Source organism: Trichoderma evansii (genome assembly GCF_050947405.1).
Source record: "Trichoderma evansii strain SZMC 28006 chromosome Unknown GGI43scaffold_5, whole genome shotgun sequence".
In the NCBI taxonomy this organism is placed as follows: Eukaryota; Fungi; Ascomycota; class Sordariomycetes; order Hypocreales; family Hypocreaceae; genus Trichoderma; species Trichoderma evansii.
In genome coordinates this window covers 684,422-711,116 of record NW_028145201.1, presented here as the reverse complement: position 1 = coordinate 711,116, position 26,695 = coordinate 684,422, and the positions used below count along the sequence as shown (strand labels likewise).

At 46.9% G+C, this 26,695-nt stretch overlaps 10 protein-coding genes across 10 annotated transcripts; 5 read left to right on the top strand and 5 right to left on the bottom strand.

Annotated features, from left to right (window-relative positions):
• Positions 1 to 105: 105 nt before the first annotated feature.
• GGI43DRAFT_310301 (transmembrane 9 family protein) lies at positions 106 to 2,812 on the top strand. Its single transcript, XM_083201686.1, has 2 exons — positions 106 to 2,472; positions 2,531 to 2,812. The coding sequence occupies exons 1-2, from the start codon at positions 612 to 614 to the stop codon at positions 2,596 to 2,598; spliced, it is 1,929 nt and encodes a 642-aa protein (XP_083062636.1). The 5' UTR covers positions 106 to 611; the 3' UTR covers positions 2,599 to 2,812.
• A 137-nt stretch (positions 2,813 to 2,949) lies between these two features.
• GGI43DRAFT_310449 (vitamin-D-receptor interacting mediator subunit 4-domain-containing protein) lies at positions 2,950 to 4,294 on the bottom strand. The gene is made up of 2 exons (XM_083201688.1): positions 3,940 to 4,294; positions 2,950 to 3,886 (listed from the first exon to the last, which is right to left on the bottom strand). The coding sequence occupies exons 1-2, from the start codon at positions 4,085 to 4,087 to the stop codon at positions 3,027 to 3,029; spliced, it is 1,008 nt and encodes a 335-aa protein (XP_083062635.1). The 5' UTR covers positions 4,088 to 4,294; the 3' UTR covers positions 2,950 to 3,026.
• Positions 4,295 to 4,308: 14 nt separating this feature from the next.
• On the top strand, positions 4,309 to 5,385 carry GGI43DRAFT_399582 (ubiquinol-cytochrome-c reductase complex subunit-domain-containing protein). The gene is made up of 6 exons (XM_083205363.1): positions 4,309 to 4,422; positions 4,524 to 4,567; positions 4,722 to 4,775; positions 5,011 to 5,104; positions 5,158 to 5,214; positions 5,275 to 5,385. Exons 1-6 carry the CDS (start codon positions 4,411 to 4,413, stop codon positions 5,281 to 5,283), a joined length of 270 nt encoding a protein of 89 aa, XP_083062634.1. The 5' UTR covers positions 4,309 to 4,410; the 3' UTR covers positions 5,284 to 5,385.
• A 223-nt stretch (positions 5,386 to 5,608) lies between these two features.
• Positions 5,609 to 7,983, top strand: GGI43DRAFT_399578 (dolichyl-P-Glc:Glc(2)Man(9)GlcNAc(2)-PP-dolichol alpha-1,2- glucosyltransferase). The gene is made up of 4 exons (XM_083205362.1): positions 5,609 to 5,965; positions 6,022 to 6,110; positions 6,178 to 6,776; positions 6,839 to 7,983. The coding sequence occupies exons 1-4, from the start codon at positions 5,741 to 5,743 to the stop codon at positions 7,975 to 7,977; spliced, it is 2,052 nt and encodes a 683-aa protein (XP_083062633.1). The 5' UTR covers positions 5,609 to 5,740; the 3' UTR covers positions 7,978 to 7,983.
• Positions 7,984 to 8,185: 202 nt separating this feature from the next.
• GGI43DRAFT_310377 (uncharacterized protein) lies at positions 8,186 to 9,073 on the bottom strand. The gene has a single exon (XM_083201687.1). It carries the CDS (start codon positions 8,842 to 8,844, stop codon positions 8,395 to 8,397), a length of 450 nt encoding a protein of 149 aa, XP_083062632.1. The 5' UTR covers positions 8,845 to 9,073; the 3' UTR covers positions 8,186 to 8,394.
• Positions 9,074 to 10,805: 1,732 nt separating this feature from the next.
• On the top strand, positions 10,806 to 13,469 carry GGI43DRAFT_310797 (uncharacterized protein). Its single transcript, XM_083201690.1, has 3 exons — positions 10,806 to 11,419; positions 11,474 to 13,280; positions 13,328 to 13,469. The coding sequence occupies exons 1-2, from the start codon at positions 11,029 to 11,031 to the stop codon at positions 13,171 to 13,173; spliced, it is 2,091 nt and encodes a 696-aa protein (XP_083062631.1). The 5' UTR covers positions 10,806 to 11,028; the 3' UTR covers positions 13,174 to 13,280; positions 13,328 to 13,469.
• A 1,990-nt stretch (positions 13,470 to 15,459) lies between these two features.
• GGI43DRAFT_421566 (NAD(P)-binding protein) lies at positions 15,460 to 16,200 on the bottom strand (the record flags this gene model as incomplete). Its single annotated transcript, XM_083207973.1, has 1 exon — positions 15,460 to 16,200. The coding sequence occupies one exon, from the start codon at positions 16,198 to 16,200 to the stop codon at positions 15,460 to 15,462; it is 741 nt and encodes a 246-aa protein (XP_083062630.1).
• A 1,665-nt stretch (positions 16,201 to 17,865) lies between these two features.
• Positions 17,866 to 18,922, bottom strand: GGI43DRAFT_432713 (uncharacterized protein; the record flags this gene model as incomplete). The annotated part of the gene is made up of 1 exon (XM_083209631.1): positions 17,866 to 18,922. Exon 1 carries the CDS (start codon positions 18,913 to 18,915, stop codon positions 17,866 to 17,868), a length of 1,050 nt encoding a protein of 349 aa, XP_083062629.1. The 5' UTR covers positions 18,916 to 18,922.
• A 2,381-nt stretch (positions 18,923 to 21,303) lies between these two features.
• Positions 21,304 to 22,709, top strand: GGI43DRAFT_399572 (alpha/beta hydrolase fold-domain-containing protein). The gene has a single exon (XM_083205361.1). It carries the CDS (start codon positions 21,596 to 21,598, stop codon positions 22,505 to 22,507), a length of 912 nt encoding a protein of 303 aa, XP_083062628.1. The 5' UTR covers positions 21,304 to 21,595; the 3' UTR covers positions 22,508 to 22,709.
• Positions 22,710 to 23,045: 336 nt separating this feature from the next.
• GGI43DRAFT_310182 (uncharacterized protein) lies at positions 23,046 to 24,358 on the bottom strand. Its single transcript, XM_083201685.1, has 2 exons — positions 23,773 to 24,358; positions 23,046 to 23,702 (listed from the first exon to the last, which is right to left on the bottom strand). Exons 1-2 carry the CDS (start codon positions 24,173 to 24,175, stop codon positions 23,119 to 23,121), a joined length of 987 nt encoding a protein of 328 aa, XP_083062627.1. The 5' UTR covers positions 24,176 to 24,358; the 3' UTR covers positions 23,046 to 23,118.
• Positions 24,359 to 26,695: the final 2,337 nt, after the last annotated feature.

The window sequence follows — 26,695 nt, the reverse complement described above, 5'->3', positions numbered from 1 at the left end:
TGTTTCAAACCTCTGCATCGTCCCACCTCGTTAATCGCAGCAAGCCAGCGCCTGTTTGCATCTTCGCAGTCAATTCGAGGAATTAATATCTCGTACCCTCGTAGCTCGCACTTATACGAACCACACATCTCGTATATGCATAGCCGCTGTATGTAAGTGCCATATTTTTACTTGGGAGTATCCCGGCCACTGCCCAAGGTGGCAAGTGGGCACTGCACGAATCGTCACTCTTCAACAAAAATCTGACTAAGCCAGTCCTTTGGTGGGATCTTGTACAGCTGGCGGCTCTGCACTACGTACTCACTGCGTGGGACGCGAGTACATTCGCTCCTGAAGCTGCGCCCTCGAAATTAGACTCGACGTCTGCAATTTCTCGCTTGCGGCACTGCTGAGTCGCCAATTCCACAGTGCTCTACAGAAGCTGCTTCCATTGCGCCCCTCCCGCTGCGAGCAGAGCGAACTAAACTCGAGAGACGCCTGGCTGCGTCGCTCATCATAACCCTTTCCAACCTGGCCTGAGCTTCGGCGTATACTAGGACCGGTCGCCATTGCGAACACCTCAGCATCTTCCACAACCCGCGCGTGGCATGATATAAACACAAGCCTCAACGATGCATTTACCACATGGTGCGCCAGCGGCGCTTCTAGCGACCCTCTTTGCGGCGCCGCAACTGGCATCTGCCTTCTATCTTCCCGGTGTCGCTCCGACCTCATACAAGCCCGGCGACGAAGTCCCTCTATACGTCAACAGCATCAGACCCGTGGCAGCGCCGCAAGATGCCCGATTACACTCGGTCGTATCATACGATTACTACCATCCCGCTTTCCAGTTCTGCAAGCCAGAGGGCGGCCCAAAATATGTGTCGGAGAGCTTGGGGAGCATCCTGTTTGGCGACAGGATAATGACTTCGCCGTTCAACCTTAAGATGGGACAGAACGAGACATGCAAGCCACTTTGCTCAGTAAAATACCAGGAGAAATCGGTGGAGTTTGTCACGACGAGGATTGAACAGGGATACAGTCTGAATTGGCTTGTGGACGGCCTCCCTGCTGGCCAGCAGATTCAGGATCAGCTTACGGGAACGACCTTCTACAGCCCTGGTTTCTTGCTGGGACAGGACGATGAAGCAGGCAACATCATTTTCAACAACCATTACGAGATCTGGGTCGAATACCACGAGGTCAACAAAAACCCGAATCAGCTTCGAGTTGTCGGCGTTGTTGTTCAGCCTAGCTCCAAGAAGTACGAAGGAGACGCCGATTGCGGCGAGAACCACCAGTCGCTCATCTTCGCCCACGGCGGAGGGCCAGAGGATGTCAAGTTCAGCTATAGCGTTTACTGGGTCAAGTCGCCTACTGCTTGGGCTACCCGATGGGACAAGTACCTGCACGTCTTCGACCCCAAGATCCACTGGTTCTGGCTCGTCGATACTGCCATCATTGTCGTCATCCTTGTGCTTACCGTCATGTCCATCCTGGTTCGAACTTTGAAGAAGGATATTGCGCGATACAATCGCCTGGATCAGATCAATCTGGATGACCTAAGTGGCACGTCGGTACTTGAAGATGGTGTCCAGGAAGACTCAGGATGGAAGCTGGTTCATGGCGACGTATTCCGATCTCCCTCTCGCCCGCTGCTGCTTTCCGTACTCTTGGGCAATGGAGCCCAGCTGTTTGTCATGACTGGATTCACCATTGCTTTTGCGCTGCTTGGTTTCCTCTCCCCGTCTAACCGCGGTTCCTTGGGTAGCATCTCAATCATTCTCTATACCATTCTCGGAATTGTTGGAGGATACGTTTCTGCCAGAACTTACAAGGCCATGGGAGGCGAACAGTGGAAGGTTAACATTGCTCTTACGCCTCTGCTTGTTCCCGGTATTGTCTTTACTGCCTTCTTCCTCTTGAATCTGTTCCTCTGGGCCAAGCAGTCCTCTGGCGCCGTTCCTTTCACCACCATGCTCGTCATCGTCGGCATCTGGTTCGTCATCTCAATTCCTCTCTCCTTCACTGGCTCTTGGCTCGGTTTCAAGGCCGTTCAGATCGAGGCTCCCGTTCGCACCAACCAGATTCCTCGCCAGATCCCTCCTGTCACGACGTACCTGAAGCCCATCCCCAGCATGCTCATTGTTGGTCTGCTGCCCTTTGGCGCCATCTTTGTTGAGCTGTACTTTATCATGAGCTCAATCTGGTTCAGCCGTATCTACTACATGTTTGGCTTCCTCTTCCTCTGCTACGGCCTCATGATTGCCGTCTGCGGTGCCGTTACTATTCTCATGACATATTTCCTCCTGTGTGCTGAGAACTACAACTGGCAGTGGAGATCTTTCCTGGCTGCTGGAATGAGCGGAGGTTATGTCTTCCTCAACTGCCTCCTGTATTTGGTTACCAAGGTGAAGCTTGGCGGATTTGCAGGAACAGTCCTGTACATTGGCTACAGTGCCTTGATTTCCTTCTTGTTCTTTATTCTTTCTGGTAAGTTGCAAAGTCATGTCCCTTGTATTAGGGACAACGATATCTAACAGTTTATTAGGCACCATTGGTTACTTTTCTTCTTGGTGGTTTGTAAGAAAGATTTACTCTTCAATCAAGATTGACTAAACAGATATAGAGATATGCGCGGTGACAGTGATGTCAATACATCATGTCGCAAGGCTAAAAGGGTGGGCTTTGAAAAGATTCCTAGTAACTTGTAAAGTACATGTATGAACATGGTGTGCGCAACGATGATTTCTCGTTGATGAAAAAGGAAGGAAGAAAAATCAGCGATCTTCTATTTTGCACATTCAAGGCGACATTGTCTTCGTTTTCTCTTTTCGGTGCAACTATGGAGAAAATGAGATGGATTGGGCGGGAAAAGAATACTGCGGGATAGACATGTTTTTAATTGAAGAATATTGACTTGAATCAAGTAGCGAGCTTTGGTATTATGTGTTGGATTGATTCTCTCCATTCTAAAAGTTCTCTGACCCAATTCTACCCAGCTTGATTCTCTTTTTGCGTTGCATGAGGCGAGCGATATGAAGCAACTAATCCTCATCGTCGTCGTCATCTAAGTCATCCAGATTAGTGAACTGGAACTGCTTCTTCTCGGGCCTAGCACTCGGAGGCGCGTTGACGGCTGCATCCCCAGAGATGCCAGCAGCGGTACTTGCTCTTCGGAATGCTGCCTGTTCCTTTTCCCTCCGTAGTAAATCTTCCTTTCGAAGGCGTTCCAGCTCTTCTCTCCTCTCGCGCTCGCGCTCGGCACGCTCTTGCTTCTCCTTCTCTTCCTTCTCCTTGCGCTCCTCTTCTTCTTTGCGTTTGCGCTCCTCTTCCGCAACGGGGTCGTAGCCTTTGGGATCGATGCCTTGCTCCAGGAGGATTTGGTTGGACGCCAGGGCTCCAGAGCGGATTTTGTCTTCCAAGGGCCATGGGAAGAAGAGTTGCCCCGACAGAGGATTGAGGAACTGGCTCATATTCTCCGGCAGACTGGTTAACTGAGAAGTCTGGGTTTGCTGGGTAGATAGGTCGGGCAGACCAGACGGTAATACGCCATTTATAGGAGCAGGGCTTTGTGTTGGATTCGGGGTCTGAGCAGCAGAGGGCGTCATGCCCGCTTGGGCCTGGGAGTCGGGTAGGGGTGTCTGGCTCTCTTGCGTCGCAGCCAGAGCATTTAATATTGCGGATGGTGGCATCGACGTCTTGCTGATGCGTCGGGCATAGCTGAGGAGCTCTTCGTATACGATTGGGTAGTTCGGTTCAGAAGGATAGACGGTGACTTGAGTGTTGACTATATCTTTGCGGGTTGTCGCGAGGCTGGTAAGTGTATCGCGGATTTGGGAGTCCAAAGACGTGGATAGTTGGCGAAGTTGTTGGATCTTGAGGTAGTTGTTTTGATGCGTTTGCACTGGCCATAGTTAGAATTATATCATGGCTGAATACCAGACTGCTCCAGCATACCTTCTTCTAGTCCTTTGCAGAGCTCATCGTCGGCAGTCTTGAGCTCCTCTGCCTGGACAGTGGAGGGGTGGTATTTGGTGACCGAGTCAATCAGATTAGAAAGAGCCTTTTCCAAGCGCTCAAAGCGATTGTCAATGTATGTGTCCATCTTGTTTATGGCTCGGCACTCGAATAGACAGCGTGAGCTTGCAAACGTGTAAGCGCGAAGCGGGAGATTGGAGAGACGAGGCTGGTTGATTGCCAGAAAAGGTACATTCCTGTTGGTTCATAGCTTGTGTGGGGCTAGTAAATGGAATCGTATGATTGGGCGCCGAAATTCAAGATTGGCTTAGTCACGCCTCAGGCCAAAATCTCGCCCGAGAATCGCCGGCATCTCCAAACTCGCGCATTTTGAGTGACGGCGCATTCTCTACGACGAATTGACGAGCAATTGAACGATTCCCGCGGCTCTACTCGCTACCAACAGTCAATATGGTCTCTCAAGTGCGTCACAGCCTATTCTGCTCAAACTGCTACCCCTCCCACGGCCGACAAGATGCCCTGGAAAAAGCGAAGCGACGAAGCTAACTTTTTGCTGCGAATAGACTCCCATCCGCGCTGCGGAATTCAAGAGCGCCTTCGGCCCCAAGTACGTTCGAACCATACGATCCTGAGCATGGAGAATTTTTGCGATTTATGCTGCGGAACACTACCTTGTCTTGGAGAGACTTGCGAAAAGCTTTCCTGGGGGGTAGCTTGTGCAGCTTGGATAGTGGTTTGGCTGGGCTAACATTTTCGCAAAGATACGCTTTCCAGCCTAACTTCAAGGGCATCAGCGTCCAGACCGCTACCCGATAGTAAGTCAACGGACTGTGTTTGAAATTTCACCGCTGGAGAAGGATTTGAGGAAGAACGGCGGAAAGTCTTGGGTCTGCATAGTGGGGTGATCGATATTGGGAATTGTCATGGGATACCTCGGCCACATTATGCGATTGTCCTAGACTTTGAGAGCCGGCTCTTCAAATTTTCTCCAGCAGAATCGACTTTTGGTGTAGATATATGGGATCCATGAGCTTGCTAACTCGTCAACAGCGGCTTCCGAACTGCCTTTATGGGTGCCGGCCTCGGTATGGCTCTGGTCCTCTACGCCTCCAGCCTACCCCGTTTCCGTGCCGACGTTCTCTGCGTAAGTTGTTGGCTGTAAAAAATGCGAGAGAGTGTATACTAACGGACGCTTAGAAAATCCCCATTATCGGCAGCACCTTTGAGAAGAAGGAGATCCACCCCGCTGACAACGTAAGCTCTGTCCTGTTTGAAACTTGTCAAGAGAGTGAATGCTAACAGATACTTGGATAGCCCTTCTAAATGCATTTACCTATGGAATGGTGTTTGGTGAAAAATGTAAGGTATTGCGCAGCGGTTGCGGCAGCTTGCCTTTGTATAAGAGATACACAATAGACATATCTTAAACTACTGTATACGTTTTCCCTTAAACAGTGATAAAATTATGTATGAATCCTGCGTTTCTTCCTGTAAATTTTAATTTAGTTGTATATGAAGGGCAAGGTAGCTATGCTCATATGTAAATAGTCCAACTCCCTTCATACAGACTGTACAGTGTTTTATATAGGATTCTCACTGTCTGCGTCTCATTCATCTTGCCAGCTCATCTCATTCCGAACTGCTGCTAATATAACGACGCGACATGCCTCATCACGCGCAATTTTATACAAATATGGAACACTCTTTATAACTGTTAAAGCTTAGCTCTTCACTTCTTTTCTGAATTTTATAACCGTTATCAAAGTCTTCTTCCGCTAGCATGGCATCGCCAAGGAGCCGCGCCCCTGAGTCTCTCGCAGACGTCAAAACCGCAACATGGATTGCCGCCGCTCTGCCGATTGCTTTCCTCCTCCATACGATACTGTTCAAAAACAGCTTCAATGGTGGTTCTAAGCTTCTGAGGATGGAATTTACCTATTTACTTTCAGTAGCGGCTATGGTCTGGCTGGGCAAGGTGTCTGAATTTGTTCCCGAGCCATATCTGGTGAGTTTAGGGAGAATCTGCAACGCGCACAGTATGCTTACAATACGTGAAATCAGGACGAAGTATTCCACATTCCCCAAGCGCAAAGGTATTGCGAAGGCAAATTTATGGAATGGGATGACAAAATCACTACTCCCCCGGGATTGTAAGTTAGAGAGTTTGTAGACATAAAGGAGACGTTTTTGTACAAGGGAGACTAACAATGTGTCTAGATATTGGATATCAATCTTGATCCCCCAAGCGTTAAAAAGCAGTGGCTTAATCGCTTCTTATGCATGCGATCCCGAAACTCTTAGGGCAACCAACGTAATTGGTGTCTTCGTGCTGAGCTACATTGCCATGCTTTGTCGAGAAGCAATCGAAGCACGCCTTCATCAAGCGCATTCGCAACCATCCGCTAGTATCGGCGAGACATCTCAATATGCCGCCCACACAGCTTTCAACATTGGTCTTTTCCCGTTGATTTTCTTCTTTTCGGGGCTTTATTACACAGATGTGATATCTACAGTCGTTGTCCTTGCAGCCTTTTTCAACCATCTTCATCGCATTGGCCGTGATTATAGCTCATTCCTGAGCGATGTTACGACCATACTCCTGGGACTGGGCAGTCTTACCATGAGACAGACGAATGTGTTTTGGGTTGTCGTCTTCATGGGAGGCTTGGAGGCTGTTCATGCTGTTAAGAGCCTGCGGCCAAAGGCGGTTGTCCAACCGTATATAACGTCGCTGTCAGAGCAGCTGATGTTTTTCTTCAAGAGATGGTCTGTTGGACATGTGCATGATTTGCCATTGAACATGGCATATCCCGAAGGTAATTGATAAATGACACCTGAAAATCCAGCTCAACGTCAAGTGCTAATAAACCAATTCCAGACATGCTATTCACTGCCGTCAGTCTAATAGTCGCAGCACTCTGCAATCCCATACGACTTATCAGACAGATGTGGCCCTATGTCACCGTCTTGGCCGCGTTTGCAGGATTTGTAGCATGGAACGGCGGCGTAGTCCTTGGAGACAAGTCCAACCATGTTGCTACCATTCATCTCTCGCAAATGCTCTACATCTGGGCCTTTTTCGGCTTCTTCTCACTCCCGCTTTTCGCTCCGTATGCGATCCTAGCAATCGATGCTGTACAAAGTCTGTTCATCTCACGAAAGGATAAAGCCATATCCAAAAAGAATTATGCAACATCTCAACCGGGGCTTTCACTTCCACTGAAATTCTTTACTCTCATTTTCAACAATCGACTTCTATGGCCGCTTTACTTGGCTGTAACTTTTGTCTTGTCCGGCCTTATTGTCCGCTTCAATACCATCATCCACCCTTTTACCCTGGCTGATAACCGCCACTACATGTTCTACGTCTTCCGGTATACCATCCGCCGCGCATCTTGGATCCGGTATTTCCTTATCCTGCCGTATACAGCTAGCCGTTGGCTCGTCTGGGGTACTCTATCTGGCTGCCCGAACTGGATCACGGGAGTTCATAAAGACACTTGTTCGGCGTATTACCACACATCTCGCCCGTCACCATTCAGCTGCGATCCATTTGTCGTAGCGGATGCTGACACATTTACTGCGAAGAATTCCAAAGAGGAGACGAAGAGAAATATCAAGCCAGATCCCCTCTCATTCTCATCAGAGCCCGTCCCAACATCTACTGGCCTCATTTTCCTGCTCGCCACCAGCCTCTCACTCATTACAGCGCCGCTGGTTGAGCCTCGCTACTTTATCATTCCGTGGGTCATATGGAGGCTTTTGGTACCTGAATGGAGACTGCACGATCATCAGACAACAGAAAACAGTCTGCTCGACGGCGCCGATTCAACATCTGCCTGGGGCAAATTCGTCAATTATTGTCGCAGTTACGACGTCCGATTGATTCTCGAATCAATCTGGTTCATTTTGATTAATGCCATCACGGGATACATATTCCTCCATAAGCCGTATGTCTGGAAAGCTGAAGATGGAAGTATCCTCGATGGAGGAAGATTGCAGCGTTTCATGTGGTAAAGCAAAATATTTATAGATAAAGAATTGTATTTGCTCAGAGGCCGTATTAAAGCCTCATTCTTCTTATGCTAGATAGAATATGATTGTAAAAACTTTCAGTTGTAAAAATCTCGGTTGTAAAAAATTCCTGATAAATATTCCGAGCCCAGTGCAAACAACGCCACGCCCATGATCCCAATATCCCAAGCCCAGATTCCCAAGTCAAGGCCTTTCCCGTAGGCGTTGTTTTGATGTTTTACATCCTTGTTGCCCATATCCAAAAACAAACTCGCTCTAGTCATTTATATACTTTTTTTTCGTGCTGATGGCGAAGCAAGAAAGAGTGAGGAAAAAGAAAAAAGAAATGATGCAGTCATTCTGAAGATATCTGATGATGATATGTCGCCATCATTCAGCCGTCTCCGTTCAGCCATGAGCCTATAAACTCAGACGATCAAGGCTCAGGCCATCATTACTCCTTACCCTTCGAATTACACCCATCTTGAAGAACTTCTCCTCTCCAGCCGCCGTCCTGCCGCCGATATACCACTTATCCGCGCCGAGCGCATCGCGAAAGCCTTCGCTACTGCTGTCGCTACCCCTTCTGCGGCCATTAGGGATGGGGATGGCGCCGCCAGGAGAACCGCGCGGCGTGTGGATGGCAACGTTGGTAGACGATGTTGTGGCAGTGTTTGTGGAGATTGCGCGGGCGGCGGAGGATGTGGTGGAAGATGCTGCGGCTGCGGCTGATGTGGAGGCGGCGGCAGCAGCGGCAGCAGATGCAGATGCAGCCTGCGATGTGTGTTTGGGAGCTTGTTGAGATAGAGCAGGCGCTTGTCGGAAGGAGTTGAAGAAGGAAGAGAGGAAGAATGGTCGCTGGGACGGCATTGTTTTTTGTTCCCCTTCTCCCTGCTTGACGATGTATAATTTGTTGTAGTTAATCGATGACTGGTGCAGGCTGATTATAGCTATCGGATTTTTTAATTATGGATTGCACGTGTGCGTGTGGGCTTGTGTCTCTGTGTGGCCGTAGGGTTGAGACGGGATGCCGCCTATGGACGTTCCCGGGTTGCAGATTTTAATGCAAAGTGGCTGCAGCTGCAGCGGCCGAGAGCCTATCAAAGAAGACAAAAAGTCGTCGCGGCTGGGCTGCGATGCGGTGAGGCCTGGCGGTGATGCCGAGATGGTGCAAAGAGTCGTGTCTATGGCGGATAGGCGGTCTCGTGTTTCAAGAGGGAGAAGTCGATGAGAGGCGTCACCGTCAGAGGCGCCAAGGGAGAGATGAGATGGAAGAGAGATGGCGGGCGTCACACAGCGCCGCGGTGATATTAAACCAAAACGAATAGGATGGGCGAGCTTCAGGAGAGGCCGCAGCGCGATTATCGAAGACGCAATGCAGAGCTCGAGCGCAAGGGCCGGTCGTCCGGAGATGGATTTGGACAAAGTTGGTCACTGGTGGTCCGATGTTTCTTGGACCGAGATTCTGACGTCGAGGTCGGCAAAACTCGGGCTCTCGCGAACAGGGCAGTAGATGGCGGACAGTGGCTAATGGCGGGGTTGTGATAGGCTGGAGAAGGGCCTGGAGCCGCTAAGAGCCTAGTAGAAATCTGGGGATCACGGACCGCTGCAAGTCACACTGTGCACGTGCGAGTACTTGTGTTGCATTCACACCTGAGATGGCATCGATCGTGGGCTCATTTATATCTCCAGCTTAGCAGATAAACTAGAGGCTAGATGCAGACACACGGCCTTTATATCTTGATCCCGTCGAATGCGGGGGAAGCAGAATCTATCGTGCAGTCCCGCGGCGCCGGATGGACTAAGGGATGGATGCCTATCGCGTATATGACATGTTTACTATAGTAACTACTAAAAATACTGGCGACGAGGCCCGGCTCATAAACGGGGCGTCGCTCGGCGTTGAACTTTGGCCAACCCTGGGACACGAAATGGCGTGAGCTTCGGCCGGCAAATCTGACCTGCATTTCTTCATCCAAGCAGAGTATGCCGTTGGCCGCATTGATGAAGCATAGTCGCTGTCATTAATGCACATTCTCCGCATCTATCCATCAGCACCATCCAACAGGCTGCCTTTGGTACTCCTCTGGGGTCATATCTGTGGTTACATTCCAGCGTGCCCAGAACGTCGACGCCGATATCGAGTGGTCACGTTATGCAGTACCTGATGGGGCTCGTTGATTTTGAGCTGTTTTTTTGTACTCGATGCCATACTGTATTTGCTAATGACGAGGGATCACTGCGTGGGAAGCGAAATAGATTGGAGTAGTCATGTGCTCTGCCTTTTCTCGGGAAAAAAAGGAGAAGGATGCAGCAGCTGTGCTCGCGACTTTGACGACCTCGGCTTAAAGGAGAAGAGAGAATAATATCACAGAACCGCGCCTGTAGACATGGGGGATTCAGCTGAAGCCTGGGTTCATGTCGATTCGAATAATACACTGTGAATAATAGAACTAGAAACTGCCTGGCCTGAGCTAACACCGAATGATTGAAGGATGCCCTATTCATGCACGTTTACTAGGCAAGAAACAGGCTTAGCCAGAAGCAGCAAGAGAATTGCTCGGCGGTACATCAAGCTTCTAGAACCAAAGCCGCAGCAAAACGCCTTCTTCTGCCTTCTGCAAGCACTATCATGTACACCTACGGCACTTGCAAGTGCAGGGGTACTTCGCCTTGCTTCAGTATATACCCCGTATTACCTGCATCAGCGCGTTTGGATCTGCATCTGCCAAAGGGGGATAGGCGCTTCCATGTGAATGAATGCGCACGTGAATGACACATTTTGGCTATGCAGCTAATAGTATCTGAATCGCTGAGTGGCTGATTGGATTGAATTCCCAGCCACACGAGGTTGCCTTGACAGCCTCACAATGGAGCCTAGGCTCACAATGAAGCCTAACTAATTGCAACGACTGAGGCTTTACACCGAAAGATCCACGTCAATGTTGTCCACCAGATTTAGATACGTCCGAGGAAGTGGACGTCACCACACTACGGGCGATTTCACCCGTGCTGTCAAGCGTCCTCATCAACGTAAAGTGGCTGGCCTCCAGGATGCGTCTATTGCATCGCGGGGCCGAAGGTCGATACCAGCTGAAGAAGTTTAGCGATGGCAATGTCCCACGCTATGCTATCCTCTCGCATACCTGGGGCCGCGATGAAGATGAGGTCACCTTTGAGGACCTCGGGGCCGATCAAGGCAAACAAAAAGTTGGCTACCAGAAGATCAAATTCTGTGAAGAACAGGCGACAAAAGACAACTTGGACTATTTTTGGATTGATACTTGTTGTATTAAGAAAACAAGCGACGCGGAGCTTTCAGAATCTATCAACTCGATGTTTCGATGGTATCAGCGTGCCACAAAATGTTATGTTTATCTGACAGATGTATCGACCTTGGACTCGACAACTGATCTTTCTCAATGGAAAGCAGCATTCCAGAAAAGTCGATGGCATACTCGATGCTGGACAGTACAAGAGCTTCTTGCTTCTGCCTCAGTCGAGTTCTTCTCGCGAGAGGGCCAAAGGCTTGGCGATAAGAAGTCCCTTGAATCTCTGATACACTGCGCCACGGGCATCCCCTGTACCGCACTCCAAGGATATCCTCTCTCGGAATTCCCTGCGGACGTCCGGATGTCTTGGGCAGAGAAACGCGAAGCCACAAAGGTTGAAGATAAGGCATATTGCCTCCTTGGGATATTCGGTATATTTATGCCTTTAATATACGGAGAAAGAGAACATGCAACTACTCGGTTGAGGAAAGAAATCAAGCGTCTCACTCAAGGACAAGACAAGCTTGCTCATCATCAAAGGTTACTTCGAGTAACCGATCCATGCGTCGATAAAGAACGAATTGAGGCCGAGAAAGGCGGGCTCTTAAAGGAATCCTATCGATGGATTCTCCAGAATCTTGATTTCCAGCAGTGGAAAACAAGCACGGAGACCCCACTACTCTGGATTCGAGGCGACCCTGGTAAAGGCAAGACAATGTTACTATGCGGCATCATCGACGAATTACAGAAGCAACAGGCGGGTAACGTAATATACTTCTTCTTTCAGGCTACCGTATCGCGCATTGATAACGCTATGGCCGCCGTGCGAAGTATAATGTATTTACTTCTCGAGCAGCAACCATCACTTGTCTCTTATGTGGCATCAAAGTATGATCAAGCTGGCGATGCGCTCTTCGAGGATGGCAATGCATGGTTTGCCTTATTGGGTATTCTAAAACAGATGCTGCAAGACCCCTTCCTCAAGAGTACCCACTTGATCATTGACGCACTCGATGAATGTACCACCGGTCTGGATCTATTACTCGACGCTATTGTGCAACTTTCACCCGTATCTTCTAAAGTCAAGTGGATTGTGTCGAGTCGTAATTGGCCCAACATCGAGATGAGTTTGGAGACGGCAGACAATCACCTAGGACTACGCCTTGAACTCAATGAACTTTCAGTCTCCGCTGCTGTCACAGCCTATATTGAGTTCAAGGTCGACCAGCTAGCAAAGAATGGATGGGATAATGCGACTAAGGACGCTGTCCAGCAACATCTTGCTTCGAATGCACAAGGCACTTTCTTATATGTAGCATTGGTCTGCAATGCACTCAACAAGACCCGTGCACATCAGGTTAAGAGGAAGTTGAAAGCCTTTCCACCGGGCCTTGACAAGCTCTATGAACGGATGATGGATCAGATCTGCATTTACGAAGACAAAGATGATGCTAAGCTTTGTAAAAGCATCCTTGCATTGGTATCCCTGGTTTTCCGGCCTCTCACTATGCCAGAACTGGTCAATTTCATGGCTTTGCCCGGAAATACATCCGATAACTACGACCATTTGTTAGATCTCATCGCTCTTTGTGGTTCTTTCATTAATATCCGGAACAATGCCATATCATTTGTCCATCAGTCGGCAAAGGACTTTTTGCTCGAAAAGGCATCAAATGACATCTTTCCTTCCGGGATAGAAGATTTGCACTACACCGTCTTCTCACGCTCTCTACAAGTCATGAATAGGACATTACAGCGTGACATCTACAAGCTCGGTGCTCCTGGGTTTCCTATTGAACAGGTCAAGCGGCCGATCCGGATCCACTCGCTGCCGCTCGGTACTCGTGTGTGTACTGGATTGACCACCTGCACGATTGCAGCACCAGCGAGAATGCGCAAAGAGATCTTCAAGGCAGTGTCGAGTTGAATGAGTTTCTGAATAAGAAGTATCTATACTGGCTCGAGGCTTTAAGTCTTTTAAAGAGCATGTCGAATGGGATGCTCTCAATGGCTAAATTCGAGAGCCTAGTTCAGGTAAGATGAACATAGTTTTACATAAACCTGTACTAACATTGCTATAGGGTTATGTATCCCCGTTTTCTAACATAGTTCAAGACGCTCGACGCTTTATTCAACATTGTAAGGCAGTAGTCGAAAACTACCCATTACAAATATATGCATCAGCACTTGTATTTAGTCCTTCTGAATGCCTGACTCGAAAGAGGTTTCAATCAGAAGAACCGGAGTGGTTAATCACAAAACCAACTATGGAAAAAAACTGGAATGGTTGCCTGCAAACCTTTGAACACGGCAGCTCGGTCAGTTCCATCGCCTGGTCGCGCGATGGCGGCCGCATCGCATCTGGGTCTTACGAGAGCACAGTCAAGATCTGGGATCCGGTTACAAGCGAGTGCATAACGATACTGACAGGCCATAGTGCCAGTATTACGTTTATTACCTGGTCACCTAATGGCAGCCGTATTATATCCATGTCTGGCGATGGTATGGTCAAGATCTGGGACCCGGCCACGAACGAGTGCATAACAACACTGACAGGCCATAGCGACTCGGTTACCTCTGTCGCCTGGTCGCCTGATGGCGACCGCATCGCATCCGGGTCTGGCGATCATACAGTTAAGATCTGGGATCCGGTTACAAGCGAGTGCATAACGACACTAACAAGCCATAGCGGCTGGGCTACCTCTATTGCCTGGTCACCTAATACCGGCCGCATCGCATCTGGGTCTAGTGATAGCACAGTTAAAGTCTGGGATCCAGCTACAAGTGAGTGTATAACACTAGCGGGCCATAGTGCCTGGGTTAACTCTATCGCCTGGTCACCTAATAGCAGCTGCATCGCATCCGGGTCTAGTGATAACACAGTTAAGATCTGGGATCCGGTTACAAGCGAGTGCATAACAACACTAACAGGCCATAGCGCCTCAGTTACTTCTATCACCTGGTCGCCCGATGGCGGCTGTATTGCATCTGGATCTCGTGATAGGACGGTCAAGATCTGGGATCCAGTTATAACTGAGTGTATAACACCAGCGGGCCATAGTGCCTGGGTTACGTTTATTGCCTGGTCGCCCAATGGTGGCATTGCATCCGGGTCCAATGATGGCACGATTAAGATCTGGGATCCAGCCAAGAGTAAGTGTATAACACTAGTGGGCCATAGCGCCCGGATTACCTCCATCGCCTGGTCGCCCGATGGCCGCATTGCATCCGGGTCCCGTAATAGCATGGTCAAGATCTGGGATCCGGCTACGAGCGAGTGCATAACGACACTAACAAGCCATAGCGGCTGGGTTACCTCTATTGCCTGGTCACCTGATAGCAGCCGCATCGCATCCGCATCCCGCGATGGCACGGTTAAGATCTGGGATCCGGCCACGAGCGAGTGTATAACGCTAACGGGCCATGGAGGCCGGGTTATCTCTGTCGCCTGGTCACCTGATAGCAGCCGCATCGCATCCGCATCCCGCGATGGCACGGTCAAGATCTGGGATCCGGCCACGAGCGAGTGTATAACGCTGGCCGGCCGTGGGTCCTTAGTTAACTCTATTGCCTGGTCGCCCGATGGCGGCCGCATCGTATCCGGGTCCAAGGGCGGCGTGGTCAAGATCTGGGACCCGGCTATAGGCGAATGTAAGGCGACACTTGAGATTGGTTATACTCGTTCTCTTGACTTTAATACATTCGGCCAGTTATGTACTGCTGCAGGCGTATTCGATATAGATTCAGTTGCCTCTCAGAGCCGTCCAGTCTCTTCACACCAAACTGTGGGAAACGGCTTAAATAACACCAAGAACTGGATAAGATATCAAGGGTAAGATCTCATATGGCTCCCCCCAGAGTATAGACCATCGGCGTCAGCTGTGCTTGGAACAACTCTAGTGATTGGCTGTCCCTCTGGCCGCGTCTTGATTATGAAGTTTTCGGATTGTGTTTCTAAGGCATAAGCGTTGTATCTTTACGAATCAACTCAGATCAACTCTTTCAATCTTTTCTTGTATCTTTCTTTCATAGCGTGCCACAGGGAGGTCTGGGAGGACGGGTTTATTTAGGTATTATCCGTTTATTTACCTATACCACTAGACTATATTACATGTATTCTATAAATTCAAGAGGTGTAGCGATAAACTGGCCTGTACAGATACTTTTGTTAAATCATGCCGCTAAATGCAAAAAAAGTCATCAAATCCATTGATTATACCATGATGCCTCCATTCACCAGTACTGTCTGTCCGACAACCCATGCACTCTCTGCGCTAGCCAGGAACTTGATTGTGTTGGCGATATCCTCGGGTTCGCCAAGCCTGTTAAAGGGGCTCCATGCCTTGATCGTATTAACTAGGCTCTCAGGCTTGCCTTTGTAGAACAGCTCAGTGGCAGTTGGGCCAGGAGCCACAGCGTTGACGATGATGCCCTTTGCAGCCAATCCCTTGGCCATCACTCGAGTCATCTGCTCAATGGCTCCCTTTGTTGATGCGTAGAGAAGATACTTGGGCGATACTGATGAGTGATGGCAAACGCCCGTAGAGATGAAGATGATGTGAGAGCCGGGTGGCATGTGAGGAACTGCCTTTTGTGCCAAAAAGTAAGGGCCCTTGACGTTGAGAGTGAACGTCTTGTCAAAGTCTTCTTCGGTGGTATCCTCCACGTCTCGCATCGGCATCAGACCCGCATTAGCCACGACCGTGTCGATGCGGCCAAACTTGTCCACGGCGGCCTGGACAAGGCGATCGAGATCCTCAAGGTTGCCGGCGTCAGCCTGCACGGCAATGGCGCGGTCCGCGCCAAACGACTCGACGAGCTCATTGGCAGATGAGGCATCGGTTCGATAGTTGATGACTATGCGAGCGCCTTCTTGGTAGAGGCGCTGGGCGCAAGCCTTGCCGATGCCGCTAGAGGCGCCGGTGATGAGGATGACTTTATCTTGGAGAGACATTTTTTATATTTTCTTGATATGAAGTTATTCCAATGGTGGTTTATAAAGATGTAATTAAGAATTGTTGCTAGAGTGTGTATTGCTTTACTGTTGATGCTTTTTGCTGTTGATGATGAGACAGTTTCAAAAATATAGAAGAGGCTGTCCATGGTATATATACAAAAAAAAATATTATTAATTATTTACTTTACATTTGTAACCGGTCTGCGAATTCGGCATGTGTGATGCCATTACGGAGCAACAAAACCAACACAGAGCTTCAGTTGCGCCGGATTTGCAGCCCTTGGAGCAAGCCCGAGCTGTAAAATCGAGAGCTCGCGGCCCCGCCTAAGCCGCGCTGCTGCATTTCCGGGGCTAAAGCATCGGGGTAAGAGGATCAAAGCGAAAGTCAATAAACCCGATGGCGCTAAATTGTCTCGGCTTTCGCTTTTACTACCACCAGTGTTACTAATGACATGATTTACATTTCAAATTTTCCGGCTATAGTTGTATCTATCGGATTTTATTCCGAAATAAGAGATGACAATGGCGGCAGCATTTTGCGAGATACTATGGCGGGAATAACCCTCGGTATGATTTTGACTTGGCTTACATGTATCATTTAGAGTGTAGGTGATCGTATGCCACCTAGAGGTCTACGTCCTCGTGAAGCTAGCACGTATACACGTTTTGATATTCTGCGGCTGAAGGGAATAATTGTGCACAACAAGAAGAAGAAGATTAGTACTACCTAGTAATGGTTTAGTTGCAGTTATTGTGTACGCTTCAGCAACAAAATTGAAGTCTCATAACTTCCTGGGGTATCAACAGAGTAGCACACTACAAGCAGACTGAAGTAGTTCAAGTGTATTTAATACTACTCGCCTCTTCCGCTGCCTTAGTAGTACGTATTCAGTACTAATAGTCATGATTCATGAGCGAACGCAATAATGCTGTGAAGCCCCCGCAACTCTGGCTCAGCTTAAGAAATTAGGTAGAGATTTAGAACATTGTTAATGATTGAGCTCCAATAGAGTCTCTCGAGCTGGGTTAAAAATGCGTGTGGAGTCCTCGCCGCCTGAGCTACCTGGTCCTCTATAAGCTTTGCATGCATGTACCTATGTACAAGCCTCTATAAATAAGTGAGCCTCGGGGAGGCTAAAAAATGCTGTGGAGGTTTAATTCGCGAACCACGCGGCTTGCGGCTCTGCTGTCTAAATGGGCCACTTCCTTTGCCTGTTTGCCTTCTGCCTTTTTTGCCTGCTCTTATAAATAATTGAGCTCAAGGGAGACTTAAAAATGCTGTGAAGAGACCCTGTACATGTGGCATTACGGCCCCCCAGATGGATGCCTCCTTTACTTCCTTACCTGATTTTATTTCAAGGCGCATACTCGTTATTATCATTTTTCACACACAAACAATACAAAAATATTCTTAGCCCCAAATACGCCCATGTTGATCCAGATAAGATGGAGCGTTAGAAAAGCAATTACTGGGTACGTGTACCTACGTACGTACATGTAGGTGCATATAAGGTAGATAGGTATGACATGATGCTTATTTGACTAAATGGCATCGCAATAATTGAATGGTATTGAGAACAATAGTCTCTCGGTAAACGTGAACAAGATTATTGTAAAGAATTAACATTTAAGTCTAAGTAAACTCTAGTAATAGTTACATTTTTAAGCCTTGGCAAGCTTAATCCACTGGCCCACCAAGCTCTTAACTTGCTGATCAAATCCAGCGAATTTAATATCAAAGGTCTCTTCCGTCTTTTTGGCATCGACACGAATCTTAATAGTCGGCTGCTTTCCAGTTACCTTAACCAGCCCTTGTTCAACTGCCTCTGGAAAGCTTTCCTTCAGGACATTAATACCATCTTCCCAGACCATACCATCAATTCCATCTGACGTAGCCAAAAATGCCTGGTTGCCAGGAATCTTGGGATTAAGAGCCAGTACATGAATTTGAGCAGCGTCGTCAACCAGGACTGCATTGTTGTTTGATGGAATTTCAGACTGGCCACCCTTGAGGAAACCCAGCAGAACTGAGTTTGAAGAGCCGGATTCAAAATCCTTAGCTGTAGTGGCCAGCTCATCAGCACCGAAAATCCATCCGGGAATAATGGTAACCAAATCGAAGTCTGGCTGATTTTCTTTAATCCAAGCCTCAGAAGCAATTAAGGCACCAGCCTTGCTGGCGCTATAGGCTTGGAATTCAAAACCATAAGGGCCATTATCGAGAGGAATTCGATATTCGGCGTCAAATATCTTATCATCTCCTTTACCGAGATAGTAATGGAAGGGAGTAATAGCAACAATAGAGCTAGTAATCACGATACGCTTGACAGTACCGGCCTTACGGCTGCTTTCAAGGAGTCCAATGGTTAAGCGGCGACTAGCCTGAACGAAAAACTCGTCGTATTGCTCGTGAGTAAGAGCATCGCCAGTAAAGCTGGGAATTGGAGAAGCACAATGGATTACATATGTCGCTCCCTTGACTGCCTCATCAAAGGCCCCCGGGGCCTCCAAGTCCTCAACAACAACAAAAGAAAGTTTCTCTTCGCTGGGGTTTAAGGCCCTAACAGACGGAGAGTTAATGACTTTTTTGGCCTTGTCGGCGGACCGAACCACAAGTCGAATGCTATATCCGGCGGCAAGGGCAATAGTTAGGACTTTAAATCCTAGGAAACCAGTGGCTCCTGTAAGAACGAGAAGATTGCCGGCAGCCATTTGTTATAATAAACAACTTAAAAAGATTTATTTTGTAATGTTGTAGAAGAGGTATTTTGTAGAAGAAATGTGTTATAGATGAATTTTGTTGTAGATGAAGTTTGTAGATGAAGTTTGTTGCAGATGAATTGTGTTGGGTGATTTCCTTCTCTTCATCGCAGGGACCAGCTCAAGTATTTATCATTTTCCACTCACAAACAAAATCTTCCATTGCTGTGGTTTGAAATTCTGTCAATGACAGAATGTATCTTTGATAATCAGCCCTTGGAGGTTTACCAGAATGATTCCATCCGCATTATAGAAGTTGTCTATCGGATTCGCCTTCAATCAATTAAGAACGGCGCGAAGGACCTGTGGGCCAATGCCAAGAATTGCCTAATTGAGCAAACGCTTTGCAGCAACAGCTACTAAAATCGTGCCACTAAACGTCGAGTCCCACTGCTTCGCAAGCCGGGGCGAAATTGGTTCAGAATGCAATGCCATGACGTATTCCCTCGCGTAACTCGATAGTGGATTGCTTTGGTTTTCAGAATGGTACTGGGATAATTCAATTACTCTATTAGTTATTTGATCGAAATCTTGTCTAATTCTGGTAATATCCTCTATCGGCGGCACTTGTAATTCTGATAAAGAGAGACAACGTTCAATTACAGGTAAACAGCAACAAGCCAGCCAACTAACAAACCTTAGGGGCCCTAAGCCCTGAAGCATCAACCATTGTGGCGCCAGATACAGGCGGGTTTCCCTGTCGCCCAGCGCCTGACTTAGTCAGAAGCGCTAGGCCCATCCAGAAACGTCCCTGGGGATCAGCTTTCAGAACGGTTTGGTAGGGCTGCATACTACATGTAACCGCTAGCGAGGCTACCCGCAAGATATCATGGTACAGGAAGGGCCCGCTATGCAGCCGCTTGCATCTGCCCTTCCTTACAGGTCCTCCGATCAAAGGATACAAGAAAACGGCCCACATGTCGCAAATGATGAAATCCCATGTATGTAATCTATTTAGAAATCAGTTAGCCCCAACCGAGCGTATGGACCCATACGAGGACTTCGGCTAAGTCACAATCATCAATCTGAATAACAGATATGGAGACAGCGTCTATGTAATACGCCTGCTTATCTCATTGTTGTTATATAGTCCAAAAGAAGAAACAAATCCTTCAGCCTATCTAATTGCTGTGGTTACTCTGATAACCACCTATGATCGTATGTGTCTAAATGATTTCTTTGGGCTCAAATTGAAATTGAGATGAAATTACAATAGTTGGTTTGTGGCTGAACGATGAGCACTATCTACACATTGGCTCTATGCACAAGGAGCAGTAATCTCTGACAAATCATCCCGACTTGACCGCAATTGTGGAGGTTGCCCGGATTGGTTGAATAGAGCATATGATAAAGCTTACAAAGAACCTTGTATTGGTTTAAAGGAAAACGCCGCATCTGGCCTATGTAAATAGCTATTTTGATAAATCAAAAGTGCTGTATGTAGGAGCTTTGCGGCTGCGCTTAAACGTGCCTAGCTGCCCCGCAGCTCTTGCTGTAATAAGCACTCTATACCATTTCTAGTAATAGGTCCCATGGTTGTTACAGGAAGCTATAAGAGTCATAGAGGAGTGAAAACAACAATACAATTAATTATCAAACTATTTATTTCTATTATATGCACTAGAGCTATTACCTACCGTTTCTAGTAATAGGTCCTGTGGTTGTTGCAGGCTGTAAGAGTCATAGAGTGGTTAAAATAATAACCCAATTACCAAACAATATTCATTTCTATTATAACCACTGGAGCTACTTTCGATAGAAAACTCTTACAAATCACTTTCCTTTTTCATCTGCCTGATAATTATGTAAACCTGGAAGTTTTACGATCACAATCACAGGGCACTAATAGCAACCAGGAATCGCTGTCATAACCACCACCCAGGGCCAGGCACATGTAGATACCTCGCAATGCTGCTCGGTGCAACGCGCTGCATAAAGTATATATATATATATATATATTACCAAGGTAACCGACCATATAACATGTCATAGTGGCCTATATAGATAAATATACTCATTTTCTCGTTCATTCAATTCCTGTAAAGTGGCTGCTTCTTTACTGCTGTAATTCCTTATTTCCACTGCGTTACGAATTTCCTCTGCTGGTACCTACCGGAGGAGGAAATTCACAATCTCAACATGGGTCTATGTATTAGATATGAGCCGCTGTTGTGCTCACTGTATAGTTTAAACATATATTTGCCGCTGAAATAGTACATGCAGCTTTGAGAAGAGGTAAAAACGCTGTGAAATGCGCATTTGTTAGCGGCCAAAACGGCCCTTTGAAGCCTTATCTCATATACGTCCTGGAGCTCTCCACATCCTTTAGCCGCCCCACTTCAGCTGCAATCACTTACATCTTGCAGCTTCATCTACAGACGCGATAAATTTGTGCAAAATGCCTGGTACTAACATCAACTTAACGAAGAAAGTGAAAATACTAATATTGAAGGCTGTCTAAAATCCTAAAGTAAGCAGTGCATATAATGATTATTCGACTATGGAGCCGCAGCTGGATACATGTAACGATGACATGTACTAGGACAGAGCCATAATCACATGCTCTCCAACTTATTCACTCATTCCCCAAACGCACATCTTACATCACAATATTTTCGCGCAAAACTCGACCATGGGCAGCTGGCAAGCATATCTCGCTTCGTGGATGGTATGGTGGCGATTCAAGGGCTCGCTTCAAACTGTCAACGCCCTTCGCCAGCGTATTGAAAATGATCGCCAGACCAAGAGCTCGCGCCCTCCAGCGCATATAGAGGCGCAGTTCATCGTCGAGGAGCGCCATCTTGGCGGCTGCGTTCTCTACGATGTGGCGCCGAAATCCGAGATGCCGAACCAAGCTCGCATCTTGTATCTCCACGGTGGTTGCTTTTTATTCGAAGTCGACGTGGCGCACTGGCAAATGGTGGCATTGCTTGCAGAGCGACTCTGGGCTGTGGTGACGGTGGCGATATTCCCGCTGGCGCCGGAGCGCACCCTGACGGAGATTTTTGATGCGGTGAGGCCAGTATATGAAGATTTGGCTATGCCAACACAAGAAAAGACGCCCTTCTTTGTTGTGGGCGATTCTACCGGTGGGAGCTTGGGTCTTTCTCTTACACAAGAGGCTCTGAGAGCAAACCGTCCAACAGCGTCACGGCTCGCTCTCATGTCTCCTTGCGTAGAGTTCACGTTTCTCAATGCAGAGATGCGAGAAGCCGCAAAGTCAGATCCATGGCTGGATATCCCCGGTTTCGAAGAAGCAGTGCGATATCTTTGCCCGGATATTTCGCCTGACGACCCGCGAGTGAGCCCTCTGTACGGAGATGTCAGCAAGCTTCCGCCGACATTGATATTTGCTGGATCAACTGAGATGTTGACACCAGATATTAGGAAGTTTGTGTCCAAGGCAGTAGAACAAGGGAGAGAGATTGAGTACGTTGAAGGGGAGGGTATGATGCACGTGTGGCCGTTGGTACAGTTTATACCAGAAGCAAGAGAAGCCGTGGATAAATTAGTACGATGGCTGGAATTAGGCAAAATCGCATGATATAAGACGGTAGAACTTGAGATAAGATATTTGAAACTGGGAAGAGTATCTATATCATTGAAAAGGTAGAATGACTTATAAATAAGCAGAGTAGGTAATGGTTGGAGGTCTGGATTTAACACTTGTTTTTATATATTTTATTGCATGAGAAAGTTTTATACAATTTATTCGGACACATAAATACTAAATTGCTTTAGTGTAAGATCAGTAACATGTGATTTCTTTATGTCAAGTCCGCTGGCCGATATTTGCATTTCCTAATTTTTTAAGTCATTGGAGTCGGAGATAAGAAGTTCAACTGAGTGGCATCGAAATTCAGGCAAGGCTTTGGATAAACTCAAAACTGAGCCCTGGCGAAAGAAAAGGTTCAAACTATTTTACAATTATCTTTCTTCATAGTCATCATTTACCATCCGCATTTTTTACCTCAATCTTTAACGTATATATCGATGGTATTCGTATTGGTATGGTTGAAATCATTGGTTGATTATGATTTTTTTATTGATTTCTATTTTTTTTGATTAATATAGTATCTGACAGCTATTCCACTTTGTCCCGGGCAGGCCGTGCTGCCATTCCCTATAACGTTCCAATTCCGTAGTGCTCGCCCTCTAGTTCTTACCGAGCAGCTCTAAATAGTGACCCACAACTGATACCACTTGTTCCTCAAATCCCTTTGCCTTGAATCCAAAAACCTTCTCTGCCTTGGTGCCATCCACCTGTGTCTTGAGCGTCACTAACTTCTCAACGGTCTCAAAGTTGAACAAGCCTTCGGCAGCTGCTTGGGGAAAATGCTTCTTGATAATGTCGGCCGATTTTCGCCAGTCGAATTGCTCGAGATGATGTGATCCTGCCAAGAAGTCCTGGTTGCCCTCTACTTTAGGATCCAAGGACAAGACATGAAGTCTGGCAACGTCGTCAACGTGGACAGGAGCGCCTGCAATGGGGGTAGGTCGTGGTGTGCCGAGCAGCGGGCCCATTAGCATGTTGTTGGTGCCCTTGACAATCTGTTCGGCATCTGTGACAGTCTCATCGCGTCCGAGGACGAAGAGAGGAAAGATGTGAATGAGATCGAAGGGAGGTTTTTTCTCAGCGATAAACTCCTTAGCCTTGTTAAACGCTGCGGATTTGGATGCTCCGTAAGCGTTGAAAAGATTTTCAAACGGACCATGAATTGTCGGGGTACGTGATTCCTCTGCTCAAATATTAGTATAAAGAATAATCAGCATGCACGGAGGATAAGTAAACTCAGCTAAACAACTCACCATTGATGTATTGACCAGAGCCTAATTGCTGTGGAGTGACGATAGAAAGAATAGATCCAGTAATGACAACTCGTTTGATGCCAGTTGTCTTATTTGCGGACTCCAAGATGCCTACAGTCCCCTGAATAGCTGGCTGGATCAGATAGGTGTCATGGTCGGCCCCAGGAGGAGCGTTGCTTGCTAATGGAGAGGCAACGTGCACAATATAGTCGACGCCCTTGACTGCTTCGTCATAAGCTCCCGGCACGGTGATATCTGGTACAACAACGCCAGTCAACTCTGAGGCGTAGGGAGCGACGGGCTTGAGTTTTGATATTCTGTCAAAGCCGGATTGGTGTCGCACGGCAGCGCGGACTTTGTAGCCTGCTTCAAGGAGGAGAGTCAAGACTCGGAAGCCAATCATGCCAGTGCCTCCGGTAAGCTGTAAGTTGTTAGTTATGAAGCTTGATAAGCAGAAAGATTGTCAAATACTCACAAGAACGAGTTCGCCCGCCATGGTGATTGTTGCAATAGTGATCCTAGTTATCAACTTGACTATGAGATGAAAGGCGGGAAGTGAGAGTTAAAAGAAGTATATTGAAGAGTGAGAAAATGTTTAGAGGCCGACGTCAAAGAGGATAAGCTTTAGTTCTTGCTATTGGAGCTGAAGCTGGACTTGATACTAAGGAAACTCTATTTATATATAAAAACACCAAAGGATTCTTTTCAAAAGTAATTGAAGCTAAAACGCCATCATGGAGTGGCGCGGCGGCTTTCGGCCGAATCCAATCTTATGACTTCATTCCCCCAGTTCCAGTTTCATAACTTCACCTTCAAGTAAAAAGAAGGCGATTTGTAATAGAAGCAATGGACCGTTCACACGATAGTATCGCTGTCCCTAAACCTAAACCACCCATGGAATTATGAGGGAGTGACCCACGAAACATTGCGCAATTTTCCCAATTGGGGCAGCGCTCTACAGATGGTGCTATAGATGGTGCACGTTAATAATTGGCCGGGCGGAAACGAACAGCGGAAGGATCATTTTCCCGTATAATGCCGAAAAGGTCCGCCGACACTTACCAAGTTTGCTAAGATTCCCTCGGTCGCAGAGAGTGATTAGTATTGACTATTTCGACACATTTGACGCCCATTGGCAACACGATTAATAATATTCTTACAGATGTTATTACAAGAATTTTGGCTGATTAATATTCCTGTTATGTCAATGTAACGATTGGAGATAGATCCTTCGATCGATTACTATGGTGAAAACGCATTTCTTAAGTCTCCACTTCGCACAAAAGCCGATGTAGAGTTGGCAATCGGAGTTAACTAGAACTTCGCTTTTAAGATACTGTCTTTAGGCTTTTTACAATGTCAATAGTGCTGTTGCTTATTGTACCATTTTTAGGCCGATACTAGCTGTTTCTTGAGCATGCTTAAAATCTTAACTGTGGGCGAATTATAAGCGTAAAGACGTCATTATGCTAGTCATGGCGACTCAACAATCCTCCTTAACCTGCTGACTGGCATTTATTAACATTCGACTAAGTATAAAGATGGTTATATCGCATGTAGGAAGGAGTATCCATTTGCCCCTTTCGTAGTCTTCGCCGATTATGGATATGGTCTCTACGATTTCGGCAGTTCAAGACGGGTCTTGATTGGCCGTAGTTTCGAACGGCATGACTCTGGCAATGGCGCAGTATCCGCAAATTCGGAAACTGGAGCCCAGTATCGCAAACGAATAGTATACTTCGTTCTAGTTTAATTTTCATAACTAGGTTCTGAATACATAATTTTGGTAATGTAGCACTGAGAGCAAAGCTACTATCCATATGGCCCGGAAATTTTCTTCCTGTACGGCGAGTAAGCAAGAGTCGAGCGATTAGACAGATAGTTGACTATTTACTTAAAGGAAATACTTTCGGAATTGTTGACTGGTATCTCGAAAATCACTATATAGGCTTCCCAGTAGTAGCAGCATTGAGAAGGTCCTAAATGCATTGCAATTTTGGGGGCGGCAAAGATCAATTTCCCATTAAATTAGAGTAAATAGAGATAAGAATCTTGCGTTTGTTAAGAATTATACCAAATAATTGTCTTGAGCACAGGATTGGGTAAACTATACATAAATGGCATGCTGTAAAAGCTATATATGTATATTATAAACTGCAAATTACTTAGTCTCTCTCTACACTAGCCGTGCGGCTTTTTATTTTAAGCAGCACGATTTCTTTGTCTAAAAAAAAAAAGCTATGTTGTTAGGCTGCTACAACTGCGTTTTCCTTTGTATTAGCCTCTATTATATGCTCTACTTAACCAATTTTAGCTTTCTAATAGTACTTATCATTATTATAAATAATTTTAAATTATACGAAAGATATTTCTGCATGTCAAATGCATCTAATCCAATTTACAATCCCTCTTGAAGGCCGGCCAGGATCTGAACGCCGACAATAAGACAATTGTCCGTTCTCATGCAATGAAATATCACATATGGAAGGAACATCATCCTTCATCGACATCTAATAAGCAGACTGATAGCAGCCACACGCCTACAGACTTAACACATTACGTGGGAACGTACCGGTTAAATTTGACCAAAAAGTCTCATAAACAGATACAGGGGACAAACAAAGAGTGGCAAAAACAACACCTTACCGATGCAAATGTTTGTCAGCTATTCCTTTTTTTTTAATTATTTAGAGATATAAATAGATTTAAACTTATTCTTTCCGGTATTATATGCACTACATCCTCCCTGCACTATTAAGTGGGAGACTTGACCCATTCGACTCATTTGCACCAAAGTTACAACCTATGAGCGACAAATTGATTCTCTATTGTAAGGCACATGCTATTGGGGGGGGGGGGGCGGGCGGGCGCCCCGCCCCGAGGCCGGCCAACGTATGCAACAGGGGTAAATAAATAATGAGAA

Excerpts from the sequence above, each read along its gene's own strand:
- GGI43DRAFT_310377 (XM_083201687.1), bottom strand. The coding sequence starts at position 8,844 with ATGCCGTCCCAGCGACCATTCTTCCTCTCTTCCTTCTTCAACTCCTTC.
- GGI43DRAFT_399582 (XM_083205363.1), top strand. Across the intron at positions 4,568-4,721 it reads AAGAGCGCCTTCGGCCCCAA|ATACGCTTTCCAGCCTAACT; the intron begins GTACGTTCGAAC and ends ATTTTCGCAAAG. Across the intron at positions 4,776-5,010 it reads GTCCAGACCGCTACCCGATA|CGGCTTCCGAACTGCCTTTA; the intron begins GTAAGTCAACGG and ends ACTCGTCAACAG.
- GGI43DRAFT_399578 (XM_083205362.1), top strand. The coding sequence starts at position 5,741 with ATGGCATCGCCAAGGAGCCGCGCCCCTGAGTCTCTCGCAGACGTCAAA. Across the intron at positions 6,111-6,177 it reads ATCACTACTCCCCCGGGATT|ATATTGGATATCAATCTTGA; the intron begins GTAAGTTAGAGA and ends CAATGTGTCTAG. Across the intron at positions 6,777-6,838 it reads GAACATGGCATATCCCGAAG|ACATGCTATTCACTGCCGTC; the intron begins GTAATTGATAAA and ends AACCAATTCCAG.
- GGI43DRAFT_310797 (XM_083201690.1), top strand. The coding sequence starts at position 11,029 with ATGCGTCTATTGCATCGCGGGGCCGAAGGTCGATACCAGCTGAAGAAG. Across the intron at positions 11,420-11,473 it reads GAAAGCAGCATTCCAGAAAA|TCGAGTTCTTCTCGCGAGAG; the intron begins GTCGATGGCATA and ends CTTCTGCCTCAG.
- GGI43DRAFT_399572 (XM_083205361.1), top strand. The coding sequence starts at position 21,596 with ATGGGCAGCTGGCAAGCATATCTCGCTTCGTGGATGGTATGGTGGCGA.
- GGI43DRAFT_310449 (XM_083201688.1), bottom strand. The coding sequence starts at position 4,087 with ATGGACACATACATTGACAATCGCTTTGAGCGCTTGGAAAAGGCTCTT. Across the intron at positions 3,887-3,939 it reads CTGCAAAGGACTAGAAGAAG|TGCAAACGCATCAAAACAAC; the intron begins GTATGCTGGAGC and ends AACTATGGCCAG.
- GGI43DRAFT_310301 (XM_083201686.1), top strand. The coding sequence starts at position 612 with ATGCATTTACCACATGGTGCGCCAGCGGCGCTTCTAGCGACCCTCTTT. Across the intron at positions 2,473-2,530 it reads CTTGTTCTTTATTCTTTCTG|GCACCATTGGTTACTTTTCT; the intron begins GTAAGTTGCAAA and ends ACAGTTTATTAG.
- GGI43DRAFT_310182 (XM_083201685.1), bottom strand. The coding sequence starts at position 24,175 with ATGATTGGCTTCCGAGTCTTGACTCTCCTCCTTGAAGCAGGCTACAAA. Across the intron at positions 23,703-23,772 it reads CTCTGGTCAATACATCAATG|AGGAATCACGTACCCCGACA; the intron begins GTGAGTTGTTTA and ends ATATTTGAGCAG.